The sequence below is a fragment of the Chelonia mydas genome, chromosome 17 (genome assembly GCF_015237465.2).
Source record: "Chelonia mydas isolate rCheMyd1 chromosome 17, rCheMyd1.pri.v2, whole genome shotgun sequence".
In the NCBI taxonomy this organism is placed as follows: Eukaryota; Metazoa; Chordata; order Testudines; family Cheloniidae; genus Chelonia; species Chelonia mydas.
Window position 1 is genome coordinate 3433021 of NC_051257.2, and position 20528 is coordinate 3453548.

General features: G+C 46.6%; 1 protein-coding gene across 7 annotated transcripts in view; it reads left to right on the forward strand.

Annotated features, from left to right (window-relative positions):
• PIGL (phosphatidylinositol glycan anchor biosynthesis class L) overlaps positions 1-20528 on the forward strand; it is an 85462-nt gene that overhangs the window by 63768 nt on the left and 1166 nt on the right. For 2 of the 7 annotated variants that reach the window (XM_043531200.1, XM_007057668.4), the window contains 3 exons: positions 4861-4928; positions 13524-13555; positions 19862-19995. In XM_043531200.1, the coding sequence (XP_043387135.1) occupies positions 4861-4928; positions 13524-13555; positions 19862-19995 (234 nt within the window). Of the gene's footprint in view, positions 1-4860; positions 4929-8919; positions 9043-13523; positions 13556-19861; positions 19996-20528 lie in introns of those variants that run through there. The other 5 variants (XR_006286319.1, XR_006286321.1, XR_006286320.1 and 2 more) reach the window with 5 other exon arrangements.

Consider the following 20528-nt stretch of genomic DNA (forward strand, 5'->3'; position numbering starts at 1 on the left):
AGAATCCCCCAGCTCCTGAAATTTAAGAGACTCAAATTTGATATTCTAGTGTAGAAAGGACTTTATATGGCTTTGCAGGACACTGGGAAAATAATGCAACATGCACAGTTTGAATGCGCCTCTTGCAAGAATCTCTGCCATCCCTGCTTTCTCCCACCTTTCTTTGTGCTATAGTTTTATCAGGTGTGCTTGAGGCAGGCAAAAGAATGAAAGGTCCTGTGGGCTTTCCTAAAGAGCTGGCACTGACTCAGACATCTGCAGCTCCAGTCCAGCCAGCGCTGCGATGCAGACTGTGGTTTGATTTTGGCCCAATAGCCCATTATTTTAAATTATAGTTTCTCTTGTTTAACAGCATGTGGGAGGGGACCAAAGTGCTCTCCAAATCCAGCTGGATGTCTTCCAAAAACCTGCCCCACAAAGGACCAAAGAGGTGACCGCATAGGGTGTAATTTCTAATGACCTTTCCAGGCCCGTAAAAATTATATGTGGAGGAAATGGGGCTATAAAAGCAGGTTGCTCCTACAGTGTTTTCTTGGATGGCCCACTTCCTTGGAAAGAACAGAGAATCTGCTCCACAGAAAGGAAAATATCTATCCCGTCGGTCTCCTTGAGCAGAGGTGAGCTGCATTTTAAAATATTAGGTGGTGCCAGCAACTGTCAGGAGACCCAGTGTTTTTCTTCTCCAGTGTGCATGATTTGCAGAGGAAGCTCAGACTCTAGAGCTCTTAGCTCTTCTGCTGGTAATTGAGCAGATTTCCTCTGTGCTCCCTGCCCCCTCCGGAAGGGATTTCTGGTTCCTTGTTTATGTTGGCTGCATTGCTGGCTTCCACCAGTGAAAGTTCCATCTCCTAGATACCAAGATCATCCGGAAAAAGAAAACCCATCAGCACCAACAGCCACAGCTCCCTTTTCAAAACAGATGTGGAGAAGGAAGCCCCCAAAGATTCCACCGAACAAGAATATTTCCTATTCCAGCCTCTTGATCACAGAAATAGTCACACCCGTGTTCCAGCCCAGGCAGAATCAAGATGTGCAGGTTGTTCTATCCTATCCTGATTGCTTGCTTCCTTGCTTGCTTTCGTCATCAGCAGGTTAGGTTATGTTTTTAAACCAAACATGTAACTGGTGCTGTCAGGGTTCTCTCCCCACTCTGAGGTACAGATGTGGGGACCCACTTGAAAGACCCCCTAAGCTTATTTCTACCAGCTTAGGTTAAAACTTCCCCAAGGCACAAATTCTTTGCCCTTGGAGGGTACACCGTCACCACCAAGTGATTTAACAAAGAATCAGGGAAAGGACCACTTGGAGTTCCTATTCCCCCAAAATATCCCTCAAAGCCCTTACATCCCCTTTCCTGGGGAGGCTTGAGAATAATATCCTAACCAGTTGGTTACAAAGTGATCACAGACCCAAACCCCTGGGTCTTACAACAATAGATGAATCAGTCAGGTTCTCAAAAGAAGGATTTTATTTTAAAAAAAAAAAAAGGTAAAAATCACCTCTGTAAAATCAGGATGGAAAATAACTTTACAGGGTAACAAAAGATTCAAAAACACAGCAGAACTTCCTCTAGGCTTAGTTTCAAAGTTACAAAAAACAGAAATAAACCTCCCTCCAGCAAAGAAAAAATTCACAAGCAGAACAAAAGATAATCTAACACACCTTGCCTGGCTTTTACTTACAATTTTTGTAATATGAGAGACTTTTAGATGGTTTATAGGAGAAGGAGTTTTCTGATCTGATGCTTCTCCGCTTCCCAAGAGAACACACAAAACAAAGCCTTCCCACCCACCCCAAAATTTGAAAGTATCTTCTTTCCGCATTGGTCCTTTTGGTCAGGTGCCAACCAGGTTATTTGAGCTTCTTAACACCTTACAGGTAAGGAGGAATTCTAGGCTACCCTTAGCTGTATGGTTATGACAGATGCACTGTGTGGAAGGAGCAAAAAGTTCCTCTGTGAAAGTTATCTCCAGCATGTGAAACACAAACTGGGAAGTCAGATTATAAAATAAATTCCCAAGGGCCAGGAGAATGCATTGAAATGTGATTGCAGCGTGCTTTCAGAATACTAGCAGTAATGAATACAGCAACCAGACTATATGAAATCAGTGGCCTGTATGATAGACCCTAAACACTACATACTGGACAGATGAGATGTCACTGCCCATCATAAGCTGCATGTCAGCAGTGAATGAAGTGATACCTGTGAATACAGGGCTAACATTTCAAAGGTAATCACCTAAGTTATACAGGTAAAATGTACACCCATATGCCTTTCTCCTACAAGACAGGTCACTGGATGAGTACAATGAATAACTGCACACACATCTGCATGCTTGTAGGCACAGGAGATTCACATGCAGATATCTTGGGCATGAGTTAAGCAACATCATTTGGAAATCAATCCCATACAGTCTGTCTAGCACATTCAGATACTATCCCAATTTAAGCTATTTGTTATTTTAATTATGTACGGTAGACAGAGATTCTTATCTCTCCCCCATCCCCCCAGTATCTGAGCACCTTCCAGTAGCACATTTTGGCGATGTCTACACTTCACAACTTTTCACGACCTGGCTGTGACGCCACAGCCGTGCCGCTAAAAGTCACGCAGTGTCGCTGCTGTTGGTCGGCTCTCCTGCCGCCAAAAAACTTCCACCCCCAACGAACGGCGTTCACGTTGTCAGCAGGTGAACGCTCCTGCCAACGCACGGTTCACACCGGCACTTGTGGTGGCAAAACTTGTGTCTTTCGGGGGAGGGGGTTAACACCTCTGAAAGACAAAAGTTTTGTCGTTCAATTGCCAGGGGAGACATAGCCTAAGTGACGTGACTAACAGTCATCACGGGTGGCTTATTCTCTCATCCTCTCCCCAGAGGAAGATGCGTGCGTGCAGTGAAGTATGTTTTGTTTTGGTAGGTTTTTTAAAGTACAGCTGCTCTGTGCGTCCGTAAATATGTCCTGTCTTAGGGCCAGATTCTCCCACTCTTACTTATGTGGAGTAGCACCTTGCTACTCCCATTAAAATCATTGGGACTAATTGTGACCTAAGGAATGTACGACTCGGTGTAAAGGTGAATTTAGACTGTTAGTTCTTTGGGGCAAGGACAGGGTCTTACCTCTGGTGTATAGAGCTCCATGTGAATTCATTGCACTGTCTGGTGTTCTGTAGTAACTTGATCAGCTCTCTGCCTTAGGGCCTGACTGTGTGACATACTCTATGAGCTGAAATCCATGAGGATCAGGCAAGCTCAGTACCTCACAGAACCATGCTTGTAGTGGGAATAGCCTCTCAAAAAGATGCCAAGTACAGAAAAAGGGGCAGTACTGAGTTACGCAGATTTACTCGGTGTGAAAGAGATACCAAGGAAACAACTCGTAATGTCTGGCAAAAACCAGTGGGGCTTCCACCAGACACGTTCTAAAGAGTCAAATAATGACCAATTAATTCTCCTGCTGGGTAGCCAAACTCATTGCACCAAATTACAGCTGCTGAGCAAAATGAAAAGTGTAACTGGGGACTCTCATAGGGTGGAGAACCTTTACAAAGGCTTGTCCAGTGCCTGTGTTTTCTGGATCTTTCTCAGGGTATGTCTTCACTACCTACGCCGCGGCAGCGCTTTAATGTGGCTCGTGTAGTCGCGGCCCCCGCGCTGGGAGAGAGGTCTCCCAGCGCTGTAAAAACCGCCCCACCCCCACCCCCGAGGGGAGCACGGCTCCCAGTGCTGGTGCACTGTCTACACTGGCACTTCACAGCGCTGAAACTTGCTGCGCTCAGGGGGGTGTTTTTTTCACACCCCTGAGCGAGCAAGTTTCAGCGCTGTAAAGTGCCAGTGTAGACAAGGCCTGAGACTGTCTTTGACTGTTGTTCTGTGTTTGAAAGGGGTGCCTTGGCTGCTCTTCCTGAAGGGTGGGTGGCGCAGCAGGTTGCAAAGCAGGTGGGGAGACTGTTTGATCTTCCCTCAACCTTTTACCCAGTGCTTTGGGCGTTGCCTGTGAAACTGATTTGGAGAAAGGAACAGTTATGAGTAAGCATGGCTGTGGCATTTCCTCCCAGTACTAAAGGGACAGAACAGGCTGGGCAGGGAAGGAGACACTAGGGAGGTGTTGATTTCTTTGTAGCCCACAGATCACACTACCTTTGAATAATGAAATAAAACCTTTCCCTGTGCAGACAAATAATAATCTATTGTTCCAACCTGACCAAGAGCCTGCCTTAGCCAAACACAGGACACTGTTAGCTGGTTGGTTAAAATAACATATTCCAGAAACAGGCTGTTTTTTCACAGTGTGATCCTGAAGTGCATTCCCATTACAGGCACAAAAGTGATTTATGGAGCCTGCTGTTCCTGCCTGAGTGATAATGTCATGGTCTAGGGCCTAGCAAAGCACAGTCTTGCCCTGCAGTTCACATGCACCCTAGTAATCTGTCAACTCCAGGAGAAAGGGACTTGTATAGTAGATTCTCCTGGATCCAGTAACCAGGAGTTTATGAGAGAGAACTTCTTCAGAATAACTGTGAGGTCTGATGATTATTAGTAACGTGTATCCGGATATTCAGGAAGTGACACTTCTCATCTTTCTGTCTAGGCTTTTACACTTCTCTCAGCACCATGGGGTCTGAATTATTATTATTATTTTATTTTATGTATTATTTGTATTACTGTAGAACCTCAGAGCCCTAGTCATGGACCAGGATTCCATTGTGCTAGTTGCTTTACAAACATGGGACTCACTCAAGACTTCTGGCTGGGACAATGCTGAGTTACACAAATGCCCAACCCCCTCGAATTTAGTTGCAACCTTTTACTGCACTCTGCTCCTTTGCTAAATAACTGTGTTCTGTGGGTTTTTTTGCAGCTGATAACCTTTGATGCGGGAGGAGTGAGCGGCCACGCTAACCACATCGCCCTTTACGCAGCTCTAAGGTACAGCGATGTTGTACAGTCCATTGTGCGCCTTGCCGAAATGCTATTTGAAACAGAGTGCATGTGGTGCCTATGCAAATAAAAGATTAATACTAGAGCCAAGCACTGCCTGGACTTCACCGATTCACCTCAATCCCGACCTGCAGCACCCTCTGCTATTCCACTTGTGGGAACTGCCCACAACTCTGCCAGTGCACTTGTGACCAGTGCACCCCTATTTGTTCTACTCCTGTGTTCTCCCAATATTTCTCCGCTAGTGCCCCTCACTGTGGGCTTGCAAGCCCCCACTCTGCTGATCCTGTTCTGGGCCCCTTTGTATCTACACTTTCTGACTCCTGGCTTTGTGTTATGAATGCACTTTCACCAAAATGTGATGCACAACTCACGTCTCATGTGCACTGATGGATTTAGAAAAATGTTTGAATGGAAGAGACTCTGGCCCCTGAATTCCATCCCCTGCAGTCTAACAGGCCTGCATCTCTTTAACATCAGAGGGGTAGCCGTGTTAGTCTGTATCCACAAGAACAACAAAAAGTCCAGTGGCACCTTAAAGACTAACAGATTTATTTGGGCATAAGCTTTCGTGGGTAAAAAGAAGTGCATTTTTCCCCAGGAAAGCTTATGCCCAAATAAATCTGTTAGTCTTTAAGGTGCCAACAGACTCCTTGTTGTTTTTGTTCTCTTGAATGTGTCTTCTCCCCAAATACAGAGTCACTCTCTGCTCTCATTCATTTAATCCAGCAGCTCCACAGCTACTGAGGGATTAAGTTTTATTTTTAGTGGCTGCTGCTGCTGCTTCTTTAATTTTTTTTGTGGGGGCAGCCTGTCTCACAGAGGAACTGGAGCATGACCACATCACTCATGGTTTCTGTGCCCTGATGAGTTCTCACACACACTGCTTTCAGACAGCGCCGCAGAGCATGTGCGGTAACCTTTCACACGCACTGATGTTCCTGCCTGCCGCTGTCCCCCATATGATTGTATGGGAAAAAAAGCAGCAAAGAGATCGAATTAACCCTCTCCCCTCCCTGTCTCTGTGTCAGCTAGTACCATGTATGGTACTTGCATTGGACTAACACAGTCAGCCTTTCAAACTGTCTTGCAGGATCCCCAGGCACTCTTGTAGATGAAAAAGGTAAATTGGGGTGCTATTCCAACTAATTAAATGATTTTGCACCCTGTTTGACCATGTCACTTCTGCCTCATGCCCTCCAAAGGCAGGGGTGGAGTGGGCTGCATGACCAACCCCAGGATTCTCTCATATACCAGTCTCCTGACATACTGCTTTTGTGGCTGGTCCAGTTGCTGCTATTTCATATGTGTCCAAGCCCCAGATTTGTGGATAGCTATAAGATGTCAGGGCTTGTGGGGAGGATTTGTTTTTCTGCAAGAAATAAAAAGCATACATTAGCATTTTGCTTGAAATCCTCCTGTGGGGATTTTGAAGGCAGCCCCAAACCAACAGAAAAGGAACTTTTTTTTACAAAATTCTTTTCACCTAAGAATGAAGTGATGGACACAGTCCCTGTAATGGGCCCCACCCCATCATCTTCCCATGCCAGTGCTTTGGGATTCTTTGGAAGGAAGTCCGGAGAGAGTCCTCTCTTCTCCCCAGCATGCTCAAAGCTCCCATGTCCCAGGAACCCACTCTCTGGCCAAGAGGGGCTGGATGTTTCACCATGTCTCTGTCAGAAGAGGTGGCTCCAGAAATGTACCATGGTTCCTTGCCCGTTTGCAGAGCTCCAAGCCCCTAATGGCCCAGTGATTAAGCCACCTGCCTTATGCCAGTTTTTGGCTTTTAAATGCATAAGTATGCGAGAGTCAGCTACTGAAAAGTCTCAGAGTAGCAGCCGTGTTAGTCTGTATTCGCAAAAAGAAAAGGAGTACTTGTGGCACCTTAGAGACTAACCAATTTATTTGAGCATAAGCTTTCGTGAGCTACAGCTCACTTCATCGGATGAAGTGAGCTGTAGCTCACGAAAGCTCATGCTCAAATAAATTGGTTAGTCTCTAAGGTGCCACAAGTCCTCCTTTTCTTTTTGCTACTGAAAAGTGTTAGTTTGACAGTCCTGGAAGCTGAAATCCTTCCACAGAACAGGTACAGTTTGGACAGCAGCAGTGCAAGTTATCCCATTCTGCCCCCTGCACCAGCCTCTAAAGCATGTGAGGTTGAAGCTTCATCGCCCATTCAATCTGGGGAGACTGCCAAGAATGCTGGGGGGGGGGGGTGACATCTATGGCTGATTTGAGACTCGCCAGACTCATTTTACACCCATGAAATGGCACTGATGGGCTTCGTTTTATAGTAGGATTTCTCAAACTGTGTTCTGTGGCTAACTGGTGGCCACAGAGCACTTGCTGGTGGTCCAGGAAGAGCTGGCTAGTCACGTAACAATGGTTACTCCCGAGAGAGACAGAGCAGTGGAAAGGAGAGATGAAAGGAAGATCAAAAGGAGAGAATGTGACTATTTTATTGCACTGAAGCCAGCTAACAATACATCTCTGCTGTCCTCATACACCACCTCCTCCTCATAAGCTACTGCTGCAGTCGCCACAGGAATGCTTTGGGATCGGAAATGGGAGCTGGTTCCAACCCATCATGAACAAGAGGGGAGGTGACCATGAGACAATCCCCTTTTAACATGAAGTTATTTAGCTTGTAAAAAGTTCATGGCATGGACTGTACACTACTCTGTTGTACTGTGCCCAGCACAATGGGTTCTCAGTTGGTCCCTACGCACGAGGGTAAACATGATTACTGATGAGGTGCATGCGATGGACAAGTTTGAGAACCCGTGTTTTAGAAGACGATGATTAGAAGCACTTTTGTTTTATAGAGATGGGATTTTACACTGATGTCATGGATGGCATTGAGGTGATTTTGGTTTGCATGAGTCTCAGGGCATTTCCATTTTAAACAGACCCTCCTGCCTAGCGAATGTGTGTTTTGTTGGCTTAAGATAAAATGGAACATTCTGTACTGGGGTTTGCACACCCACTTCCTCTAGTGAAATCCATCTCTTCCCATTTAGAATATGAAAGAACAATCCCTTCGCTGCTTAGGCCAGAGCAAACTGAGTGGAAAATAGGAGCTGCTAATTTAACCACTGTGCATTATGTTGTTATAGCAACTGCATCCATAAAACTTATATCAACGAGGCCACGTAGAAAGCTACATCAAGGTATCATTAGTTGAGCAATTCTTGTCAATTCCATTCAGAAAAACGATCTAACTCCTCCAGTTTGCTTCCAAATGGCTGTAAACTCAGCAGCGGGTTCTAAATGAAGCCCTGTGGAGATGGTATTTGGGAGCTTAGTGTTTTATCATTTATGAGCTGATAATGATGCTGTTTGAGTGTCATTGATGCTTTGTTGTGGTTAAGTGCCCTGGCTTGAATCTTTCATGTGCTGTGTATGGCTGCCATGGGAGAGTTGATTTGTATTTGGGACATATGTACAAAAGAAAAATGTATTTGTTGTCCCATGTACATTGTACTGGGACATATTCAGATATGGGGTTTAATTGAATGCCAATTGCAAATAGGTAAAGAAAATGGCCAATATCCCGCCAAATCCTGCAGACCTTACTCTGACAAAACTCCCTTTGAGGCTGAAGACTGCAGAATTTTCTTGACTTAGGAATTCCAGCTCATGCTTAGAGACACGATGTGCAAGGAGCAGGTTCCTCTTCAGATGATTAGGTGGATGATGATGGTATGTGGCACCCACTGCTCCCTTTGTCTTGGACGTCTTCCCACACTGATGGAGAGCTTGGGCCTGATTCTGATCTTACACCCGTTTTACACAACTGTGCCCCATTAATTTCAATGGCATTACTCCTGATTTCACCATGTAAGTGAAAACATAATGTAGCCCTATGTTTTCCCATGTCACCCTCCTTCCCTTTCCTGGATGCCTCTTCACTCCATCTTGGAGAAGGATTTCCTGGGATGATTCATTTTGAGTGATTTAGTATCTGTCTGTGTTCTAGCTCCAATCTCAAGTGGTGATGAGACTTCCGAAGGAGGAACGGCTGAGGCCTGAACGTTTTCCTTCTGGTGCTGGGACCTCATGTTGCTGTCCCTCCTTGCAAGAGTCAAGGTTGTTCTGTATTGTACGTGTTCCAGTGTTTTTTCTGGCCTCGTTTTACTAATTCCAGGGGATGGGGAGAATCAAGGAGGTTAGAGACAGGAGTGCCATCTAAGGTCCATGCAGCCCATCTCCATGGAGTCCGGGTAAAATGGTCTCCCACTATATGTTTTTCTAGTGCTCTGTTCAGTCTGGTGTTTGCGGTCTCAAATGATTGGGCTTCCACCACTTTCCTTGGAGAGTCAGCCCACAGCTATAATACATCACCTTGATTGCCAGCTTATAAATTCCCTTTCTGAATCTCGCCTCTTTCCTTCTTCCAGCCTTTTCCTCATTCTTTATTCTGACGAGGTTGTGCTGATGTCTCCCCCTGAGCTGAGAGCCACAAAAACAAACTGAGCAGAAGGCACCAAATTTGTTAGTACTCAGCAAAGCTATTTCCTTGGTAACAGTGACCATGCTTAAACAAAATAATAGATCCCTCTGGGAATAGCCTCCCCCAGATCATTAAGATTTTAGCAGTTTGTTCATGTAGTTGATTGAAGCTGTAACCTTTCCACACTCCACCCCCACACAGTACGGAGGCGAAAGCAGTGTGAGCGATGAAGCAGCTCCGTCATTTGTGAACTGGAAGATCCCTGGGTCACCCCTTCTCCAGATTACTTTGAATTGGCGAGGCCCCATCCTTTGTTGCTGAAATATGAATGAGCGTAGATTGTATGAATGTTTTAAACTGTATTTTGCCTACACAGTGCGGTTCTGGGTGCAGGGGAAATGCAGCTGGCCAGTCCAGTTAGGGTGGGGGAGGTATTTCAGATTGTAAACATTCAACATCTGGCAAATCTCTCGCTGTATGTAACATCCCTGGGACTCCTAGGAGACTGGCTGCTCTTCCTGCTCCACATCTATTTCATCAGATTAATTGGGCAGATTAGGGGACAGGAACCTAAATGGAGCCCCAGCTGCGCCTTGCATTCCCTGCTATGCTCCTGCAAACTGTATTTCCTCAGTATGCCTTAGCAGATAGCCTAGTGAATACAGTGTAGGGTTTTATGTTCCCCACAGTGGGACCTTCTTAGAGTGAAGTCATGGATTTCATGGAACAATTTCTCTCTGAGCAGAGTGTCACCAACACAGCAATCTACCCACTGGGACTTTGACTCTGCTTCCCTCTCAGTGGAGTTTCCTGCTCTTTAAATTCCCTGTGAGCTAAACCCTGAAATCCTCACTCACTTTTTACTCACGCCTTATTGACTTTAGTGGAAGTTGCTTGTGCTCAGGGCCACTCAGGAGCTGGCTCATACACTTCACTGGGAGGAGTACTGACTGAATAAAAATAAGGACCTCAGGATTTGGCCCAATGGAAACTTTGCTTAAACAGTGAGGTCCTAATATTTCAAATTCCTGAGCACCTATGATGTGCCAAGGGCCCTCAATTCCCATTGATTTTAAGGGGAGCTGAGGCTGCAGGTCCCTTAGGAATCTCAGGAATCTTTTAATGCAGAGAGATTTCTTGGGTTCCCTGCAGGACTTCAGAGACTCTTTGAATCCTTTGCTGCAGGGATCCTGCTTTTCCTCCTCCTTCCCCTAGAAGGGGATATGGAAGGTGCCCTGTCTTGGAACTTGCCACTAGCATAACAAAGAAGCACAGCCAGGAATTCCCTGTCGCTTGTTAATGGCTATAAATCGGGTTGGGGCGTTTTGGTGTTCAGTGGATGAGTTTCAACTACTTCCGTCTGTGGTTGCTTTCACTGCAGCATCACTTCAAAATAATAATAATAATAAAAATCTCTCAGGAAACAATCCATGGAAAAAGCTCCCGAAGGAGCCCATTTGTATCTTTTCTTGTCATGACCTCATGCCAGACTCTTACATTTCACCCAAACCACAGCACGTCCAGTATGTAAAACAACATTCCCAAAATGGCAACAGCGAAGAGCTGCAACCTCTCCCCTACTTGGAAGTGTTCCCTGGAGAGAGCTGCAGAAGGGGCGTGGGAGGGAGCTAGAAGATTGATTTGCAAGAGGAATATTTGTTAGTATATAGGGGCTTGAGTGGGAGGTAGAGCTTTGCCTCACTCTCTCTCGCTTTCCCTGCAAGCACAGTTCATTCCCATCTATAGTCCTAAGAGGTATGAATGGATGAGCCTGTTGATTTCTCTGCAGCATTCCAACCATGTGGACCTTACAGTAACATTGCACTGTACCTTGCTCAGCCAGTGCTGTAGTGTTGGCTCAGGATGGTGGTACTAAGGTCATCAATAGAGCAGCTCTTCCAGATGAGAGCAGAGAAGGGTTGCAGTACCAGCACTGAGGACCTTCCATGTTAAAACAGAACTTGAATTTCCAGTGGTGCTTTTTCCTCCTGAACCTTTGTGTGCACAAATCCCCTATTCTGCTATTGTCTTGAACCTTCCTTCCCTGCTGATTGTGCCGCTGCTCTTAACTGGGGCTTCTCCAGGCAGGCCCCTTGCCGCTATAGTTTGTGGCCAGTGATGAGGATTGTTACTAGTCCACTCCTGGGGCAGCTCTTCTGTTTGTTACCTTAAGCATCCCTTTCGATGCCTTTTATTTCCAGGCAGTAAATATTCCGAATGTCACCCCGGTGGCAGAGCAGAAAGTCCATAAGAGCGGAGTCTGAATAGAGGTGGGTGACTGAAGAAGTATTACAAGGACTGTTTCCTAGACTGGAGGCAGCAAAGGCTGTCATGCGATGGATCTTAGGGCTCAAAACTTGAAAGCACTGCTGTGGGAGCGCTCCTGCGGCAGCGCTTTGAAGTGCGAGTGTGGTCGTGCGCCAGTGCTGGGAGAGAGCTCTCCCAGCGCTCCTGGTACTCCACCTCCACGAGGGGATTAGCTCCGAGGGCTGGGAGCGCGGCTCCCAACGCGGGGGCACTGTTTACACTGGCGCTTTACAGTGCGTAACTTGCTGCGCTCAGGGGGTGTTTTTTCACACCCCTGAGCGAGAAAGTTGCAGCATTGTGAAGTGCCAGTGTAGCCATAGCCTCTGGAGAAGGAAAGAACATTCATGGAAGACTCTGTTTAGGGCATTGGTCTCCTGATCACTGCTTTTGAATACAGCCATGTCCTGCATTTCTGGGTTGACTTTTGCTTTGAATTGCTTTGTGTATTCATCACCCAGCGCTTCCTATTTTGTCTATGCCTGTATGGCTAATCCCTTTCCTCGAATCTAGCCAGTAACTAGAGATAATCATAGTTTGAAAATGACTAGAGGCACAATGCAGTTTACATACAATATACGTTTTGCCCAGGTTGATTTACACATGAAATGCACCAGTAAAAGACGATAACAATCTCTTTAAATATTACACAGGGTTAAATAACCTTTTTTTCACCCAAATGGTCCATTTTGTTTTTCCTTCAACAAGCACAAGCCTAGCTATGTAACTCCTGCTGCCATCTACTGGAAATCTGCAGGTCCAGCCACCAGCAGGCTGGGCCAAAATCAGTGGAGATGTAAATGGTGTTAAGTGTAAGCTGTTGTGAGTTACACACACAGGGGGAAAGCAGAGTTGTAGCAGGAAAAACAGGAACATTAAAGGGAATGAGGCTAACCACCCTCCCACTCCTTCAGCATGTGACACCCACTCGGACTTATTGATGTAATTAACACCACTGTTTAGATCTCCACTGAACTGCGCCCCATCTGCTCTGTTTTTTAAAGACTTTTTTTCTTTTGAGAGGTCCTTCTGGGTTGGGATTGAGGCCCACTGTGGGGACAGCATGGGGGAAGCATGCCCTACCGTTGCCCATGCTGTCTCTGCGCTCTGTGGATAACTAGAGGATAACTGTCTCCCGGGCTCTCGATAGGGCACCTCTCCCCAGAATGAAGTCACTAAATCTGCAGACTCTGTCACTGAATGAAAAAGAGAGCAGCTACTCTGGGCAAGGCCAGAACCAGTGTCTATTCACAAGCTGGTTCGAACAATGGAAACAGAAGTGGGTTCAAACACTTGCACTTGTGGACAAAGTGACATGATTAGGTTAAATATGCAGAGCCCTGTCTACATGGGCTGGGGAAACCTGGCTAGAACTTCCCTAGCAAGTCCTCTGTTCAGCATGGCTTGCTAGAGGGGTGCTACTGCTGAGCCAGTGTCCCAGGCCCTAAAGAGACAGGACCCTAAAGAACAAGTGGTATTTGGTAGCTACTTGCAGAGTTTCCTATATTGTAGCACTAGATGGTGAGAGCCAATTGGACATGGGTGAGGAGTGCTTATGCCCTGCCCCACCAGCCATCCAGCAATGAGGACAAGGAAAGTAGTGATGGATTAGGAGCAAAATCATTTGTGGGGAGCCAAACCTGCTATCTTCCAGGGTCAGTGGGAGCTGGGACATCCAGTCTCTGCTCCAGAAAGCTTATTTTAGGGGCTGGCATTGTGAGTTTTCGTGCGTGTGTGTGATTTAGCCCTTAGTGCTTATACGTATTTAAAGAAGGATTCAAGTGGCCTCACTATATGTTCACCATGGTTTCTGTTTCAATTCACAGGTATCTGCACTCAGAGAGGAAGTTACCTGAAGGTACGTCACACATGTTTAAACAAAAGCATCAGTGACACTGCAGACATGACCTATCTATTGACTTGCATGTTATGTCCAAGTCCCCATTGGAATAATCCACCTCTTCTTTGCAATGCAAATGAAATCTATAGCTGAACTCCTGGTTGCTCTTTCATGCTTTTTCCTGAGCTCGTGTTCCTGTACAGTCCCTTCTTCTGGGGCTGGGCATTAGCGTGACTCAGGCTGGTCTCCCACGGGAGTCGGGTTAGGTTCAAAGGCACCCTCTTCTCATCCTGTGTGTTTGTCCTGTCGGGATTGTGTGACACCAACTCTGCTTCTTGGCCTCTTGCTGTGTGCACATAGCTGCTGTTTGCAGGCCTCTGCCTTGCTCTCCAGTTCTTTTGATTTGTCTGTTTTTAGATATAATATTAGGCCTAGACATGAAGGTGAAAAGGGCTTTAGCAATGCAGTCAGATGAAGAACTCTAACTCAATAACATTGTTGCTGAGAATGGTTTTATAGCCAAGTTTAAACGCAGTCCTAGCTATATTATCCTAGGTCAGGTTCCCTCACCAACGTGGGCAATATGAGAAGCATATAGTAAAACTGTGCTATGGATACTATCTGGAGGAATGGTCCGTCATACTGTTTGGCTAGGAGGGGTCTCAGCAAGGCCCCTGTCCACACTGTGGGACAACAGTAGCCAAAGCAGAGGAGAGGAAGAGCAACATGCTTCCTAACCACCCTCCTTTTGATGCTTTTACTCCATGCTACCCAATCCCAGAGCAGATCCTCGGCCCTTATCTCTCCCCCACTCCTCCCAGTGATCTGCACTGGGAAGGAACTCTTGGAGGAGTCAGCTCTGCCTCCAGGCACAGAGATCCCCAACCAGTCCGGTCATCCCCACCCAGCATCCAAAAACCATCCACACTTCGCTGCTGTTACCCTAATCTCAAATCCTTTGTGGATGAGAAGGGTTGTGTGTCATACAGATTTGTGTGTTATACAAGGATTTGAGTGTGTCATACAGAGTTGCTTTTGCTTCCCTAGTGATTAAAGGTTGAGGGTCATCCATGTGGTGGAGCAAGCGTGGGTCCAGAAGCCAGAATCTCCTACTCTTTTATCCTGACTCTGCCACTCTGTGGCCACAGTCAGGTCACGTCCCCTGGCTGTGCCTTGAGTGTCCCATCTGCGAATGGGAAGGTTCACACTGACCTCTCCCCATGGGGGACCTGGGGGGTTATGTCTGTGCAGCATTTTAAATGGGCAAAGAGCTGTGTGTGTACTGAGTATTGTCCAGAGATTGGGCACAGCATGAACAGCAGGGGTAGCTGCAAAGTGCTGGGAACAATGAAAAGCAAGTGCCTAGGTGTTACTGCCGTGCTGCAAGGAGACAAATATGTCAGACCCCATCTGTGATGAACCCACTTCAACAGGCTAATGCAGTTTGACTAGGCTTGGTTTAAGCATGGTTTGGCCCTGCCCTCTCAGGCCAGAGGGATCATGTCTAAAACTGGTTCAGATAACCAGTGTAAGACCAGCATAGATGGCGCCTCAATTTCTCTGGCAGCGCCAGTGGGCTTCTGAAGATATGCATGAGGCTAACTGCTCTGATTACATCACATCTTACATGACCTACAAATGCCAAAGGAGTCGGGAGCTCCCATGTTGCTGCTTACATTAAGCCTTTCCAAATATAGTTCCAGTCTCATTGAAATTCCCGGTATTTATAATTCGATCTGGCAGGCATGCAGGGCCATGCATCAGAAGGGCTTAATGAAATGAGAGTGACGTCGGGGCCCGCCTAGGCTGTCTGGAGCACAGCTGAAAAGCATACTCAGCCCAAGGAAAGGGCCTGCTCCCTTGCCAGGAACTGGGAACTGTGTGCATTGAACCTGTGTAAGCCCATGGGATCAAAGAGCCCACAGGAAATGATTCTGCAAATAGTCTTTCACTGGCATTTTGGGTAGCGGTATGCAAATGAATACCCCGAGCATCCCACTTTGCTTCCTAATTCCCATATTGAGTGTGGCCACAGCAGGAAGCTGAGTCCTCCCGGCCAGCTCTGAGCAAGCAGGCCTGATTCGAGAGCTGGGGACAGCTGGTTTACGCACATCCACGGTACATCCACCTCCTGGCTATAACCAGCTCCCAGCCAGAAGAGCCAGTGCACTAACATCTAGCAAAAGCAATGTAAGAGCCTACGTCATTCCAGGCACACTTCTTGCATACGTTTGTTAAAACAGAAAGCCAAGCTGACTGGGCTTCAGAACTCCAGCAGCTGATCCGCTAGCTAGAGAGGTCACACTAGCCTGGCCAATTGGTAAAGCAGCTGACTAACAATCTTAAATCTATCCTGGGGTCACAGTCACAACCGTCTCCTCCACAGGATAGAGGGTGTCACAGAAGCAAGCCCATCAATAGCACCACTTGGACATTCCCTTTCTTTTACCCTGGCTGGCAGGAAGGGCTTTGAATCTCTGAGCCCTTCCCATCTGTAGCTGGACTGTACATTCCCTACCAGCTTCGTTTCATCTCTTCTTCTCATTCAAAGTGATCTCTGCTGGTGGTGCGTCATGACCCTGGTCGTATTGCTAATGCACACAACTCCTTTATTTAAGGTTTAAATTGTGGCTGCCTAAGCTGTTCCCGCTCTGTGCATAGAGGACTTCAGCCTGTGGGGCAGTAAACTGGCACCTTTCACTAAATTCACTTGCAATGATTTTGCTTTCCAGTAGCAATGTAGTGAGCCTTCCCAGCTGCTAGGGATCGGGAAGCAAAGGGCAATGTGCTTGCAGATGAATTAGTATTTCTTAGAAAAAGATGATTAGGGAATGGGGGAGCAGCCCAGACTTCAAAGTCCATCAGTGTTTAACCCTAGGGCAGGCCATCCCTCTCTTCCCAACTTTGCACCTAGGAGCTCCGGAGGCTCTGACAAGGCTTGTAAACAGTGATCCAGGAAAGGAAAAGGCCCATTGCACTATGTTTGCTTTTTGTACACCCCATTGGAAAGGGCTGAGATGCAAACAGGTGGCTGATGGAATTGTGGAATGCCAGGGCAAGGGAATCCATTTCAGTGGCTCTCCTCTGCTCTTCCACACAGCAGGGCATGATCCAGACCGCTTCAGCTGGAGTTACCCAGCAAGCAGATTTCTACACTTGAGCAGCCCAGAGGGTCTCCGTCCACATCCCCTACTGACTGAACACAAAATGGATCTGACAGGGCAGGCTTTCATGGGTCTCCTTAACTGTGATTGCAGAATGGGTGGGCACTGCTGGTTTGCACACACACAATGGATGTGCCTGCAAATTTTCAGGGGCACTTAAGGACGGTCAACAAGCCCTGGAGTTAAAGAACAGCAAAATAATTCACTTCTTGGAAACAAGAAATTGACTTTCTTGGAAGTAAATGAACGGAAGCCACTTTCCACACCACCAAGTCACTTCAGTCTGTACCACTGTCCCCTCTTGCTGGGAGCCACCTTCGCAGCATTGAGCTGAATACGCTCAGCAGCCTGAAAGGATTACACACCTTCCATGTTGATGGCAATGACCAGGGAGATGAGCCAGAAGTTAAACTCGGGTCTCAAATGAGGTTTGGGCTTTATTGTCAGGTCCAGGAGAAAAGCCTGAGCCCCTGCCCCCCATTCTCACCCTGTGTTTCTCCTGCACCACAGAGGGTCTTTGGTGCAAGGGAAGGGGAATGGTACAAAGTATCCCTGGCACACAGGTTTCAGGGTTTCTGGTGTCCAGTACTTCCATGTGGCCTAGTTGTAAGCAGCCTGGTAGGACAACAGGCCCCTCCACCCTTCCCCAACCACCTGCTGCAGGGAAGGCACAGTGACCTTTAACAGGCCAGTGTTCCACTGAATTGCTGCCTCTTCAACAGGAATGGATCAGGTACATGGTACAGCTCTGACATGACGAATGTGCTGAAGGCTTCTGAGCTTGCTGCCATCTGGTAAATTGGAGCACTAGCTTGTATATGATGGTTGCTTTCTTCCAGTTACAGTTATCATTGGAGAGCGCCATCTGCTGGAAACATCTCTTTATGTCCTGGCTGTTTTTCTAATGTCAATATTAACTATTTATCACCTTCTGGACAATATTTACTCTGGCTTATCTGCTAACATCAGACTTCCTCTGTCAGGTCAGAGCCTGCAGCAATGTGAACTGATGTGACACTTCTGTGAAAACTCCAGATCATATACCTTGTGTCACTCTTTATTCTAGCACATTGGGTCAGGATGGAAACCTGCTGTTGCCCTCTGACCCTCTAGCCCTGCCCACTTGCAGATGCAGAAAGTAATGCTGAAAGCTATCTCAGCTCTGTCAAGCCTGCCAGTGACTAACCCCTCAGGAACAAGTCAGCTGCAAACCCTTCCAGAAAGAAGACTGGGAGAGGTTAGTGCTGATCTAGTTAGATTGTATTGGCCAAGCTTTGGTCATAATCAGGCAAAAATCATCTAATAACCAGGGACTAATGCAAAAGCAGGAACAATTATGATTTTTGTCTTTGGGAGTGGAAAAGGAAATAGAGAAGGTGGGGAAAATCCCTTCACCTTTCTTTTGGAGGGAGGAAGAGGAATTGAGGGGCCTGGAGGCAGTGCTGGAAGGAGGGGTTTCCAGAAAACCTACAATGTTCTTTCACTGATGGCCCCTGATGAAATAAGAGCGAAGTTAGAAAGTGGGTTGGTGCCACTCCTAGGAATAGGCGAGGGGCAAGCATATGCTCCGACTCATTTGTAAGGCTGGAGAAAGTTGGAAGTCTTGCCCTGTCTCCATTCTTTGTTCCTCGGCCCAGAATATTCCACAGCTTCCTTCTAAATGTCTTTATCAGCATGCTGCTCCCCTCATTCTACACCTCAGAGACCTCTGTGTGGTTTCTCCCCCTGCCTCTCTCCAGAAATTCCACAGATAGCTCGCTCAGGGTATGAACAAGAGTTCTTGCTTTCTCACCCTGGACCTGAGCCACTTTTGCACTAGAATGATGGGTTTTAGTGAAACTAACTTGTGCTTGATCCTATGAAATCAGTGGGAGTGAGACTGTTCTGCACCCCTAGCACCAGGCCCTTAGTAAGTAATAAGTGTCTGTCTAGAGAACTCACAGCACAAAGGCAGCACCCCAAGCTGCCAGCTACTTGGTGGGCACAGAATGAGGAATGCACATTGCCTAGGGACTTTTAGGAGGGTCTCTCTTCTCTCCTTGTCTTGGAGTCAGTCAAACCTCAGCTAACTTCTTCCCTCAGAGAACAGTGAGCCACTCCTGGATTTCAGCATCATGTCCCATTTGTCTGAGAACAATCAACTTGCTTCATGTTCACTTTGTGATCCTTGTGCCCTGTGAGAACATAATGACAACGGAGAAGGACCTCAGTCCCCAGCTGAAGCTGTATTAGATGTGTGATCTTGGGTTCTCCTGGGGTTAAAATGATACAGACTTTGTGACAGTTCAGGCCTCCCTTTGCACCCTCCCTTCAGAGTTTCATTCAGATTGCAGGGGCATGCTGCAGTGCATCTGATTGCGGAGCCTACTATGTCTATACAATGTGACTCTGTTCTCATCTGTCAAACTCCAAGTAGTGCCTAAAATAAGGAGCATAATTACTTCAGCTTCTGAAGTGTCAGGAAATCTCAAGGCACTTTCCCAAAGAGCTACATTTCCTTAATGGGACCATCAGCTGAGCTCATCAATAAATACAGTTTAGCCATGAAAGAAATTTAGCAATTAACTTTTGAGTTCAAAGGTTTCTTAGAAACAGGGGAAAGAAATGAACGATAGCTGAATCTGTTCTGCATGCTCCTTTCACCCCCTGCATGACAAACATCCCGGTGATGGGTTTTGAGCTCCTGTTAACATGTAATCACCTGCCTGTGTTAATATCTCCTGCAGTCATTCCTGGACACTGAAAACACTCGTTTCTGTAGCAAAGCATGTTGAAAATTGGAATAGAAGGACAGTCAAATGAGCTTGTTTAACTACCTTCAAATGATACAGTGTTGGCATTCGAAGGGCCTTCCCATGCATTTCAATGGGAACAGGACTGGGCTCAAATAAGTTCAGAAATAACTGAGATTGTAATAAAAAGGCATCCACCCTTTAAACCCAGGTTTTCTTCTTGGGAATCCAAGTTTGCTGTCAGCAGAATAGCTAAGAAGCAAACAGAATTGAATAGAGATTCACATGACACAAAAGTAGGTTCTGACAGAATTTGGACTCCTGGTGGGCTGTCATACAGGAGGCTGGGGGCTTTGCCTACCCTCGTGATGCTGTGAGCTTGTAATCATCTTGTTGTCTTGCATGCTTTCTCCTGTTGCTCTGCTCAGGGTGCCGGGTCCTTACGCTCAAGTCAGTAAACCTCCTCCGGAAGTACATCTCCATCCTGGATGTCCCCATTAGCTGCCTCCAGTCCCAGGATGTTCTCTTTATACTAACAAAGGAGGAGTCTGAACAAGCCAAGGTGAGATGCATTGTTCCTGCCCAGTCTGTTTGATCATTTCAGAATCGTTATGAGGGCTTCAACCAAAAGTGCCTCATGCATGTAGAACTTAAAAATATGTATACTGCACATGGAGTGTAACTGTCACATTTCAAACAGTCTTTGATTTATGAAGCATCAGTGGATTTGCTTTTAGGACTATTTACTTGTCAAGACACATTGCTTTGTACGCCATTCAGATGGTGGGATTGGGCAGCTCTTAGACCCTGGGTGGCCAGAGTGCACTCTTATATTTGATACAGTGATGTGGACTGTAGAGACTACAGTTCCCAGCATGCAGTATTCTATCTTGATCTGCCCTCTGCGTTATATGACTGCTTGTGGCAGCAGGCTCTTAGCAAGTTGCCCTGTCTTTTGGGCAAACTTGGGGTTATTCTGCTGTGTGTGATCGCTATACATTCTTGTCAAGAAACGTCTAATCCCCATATGATTAGAGCTCCCTCCACAGTATATTAAAGTAAACATTACAGAGCAAACAGTGCTGCTAATCTACA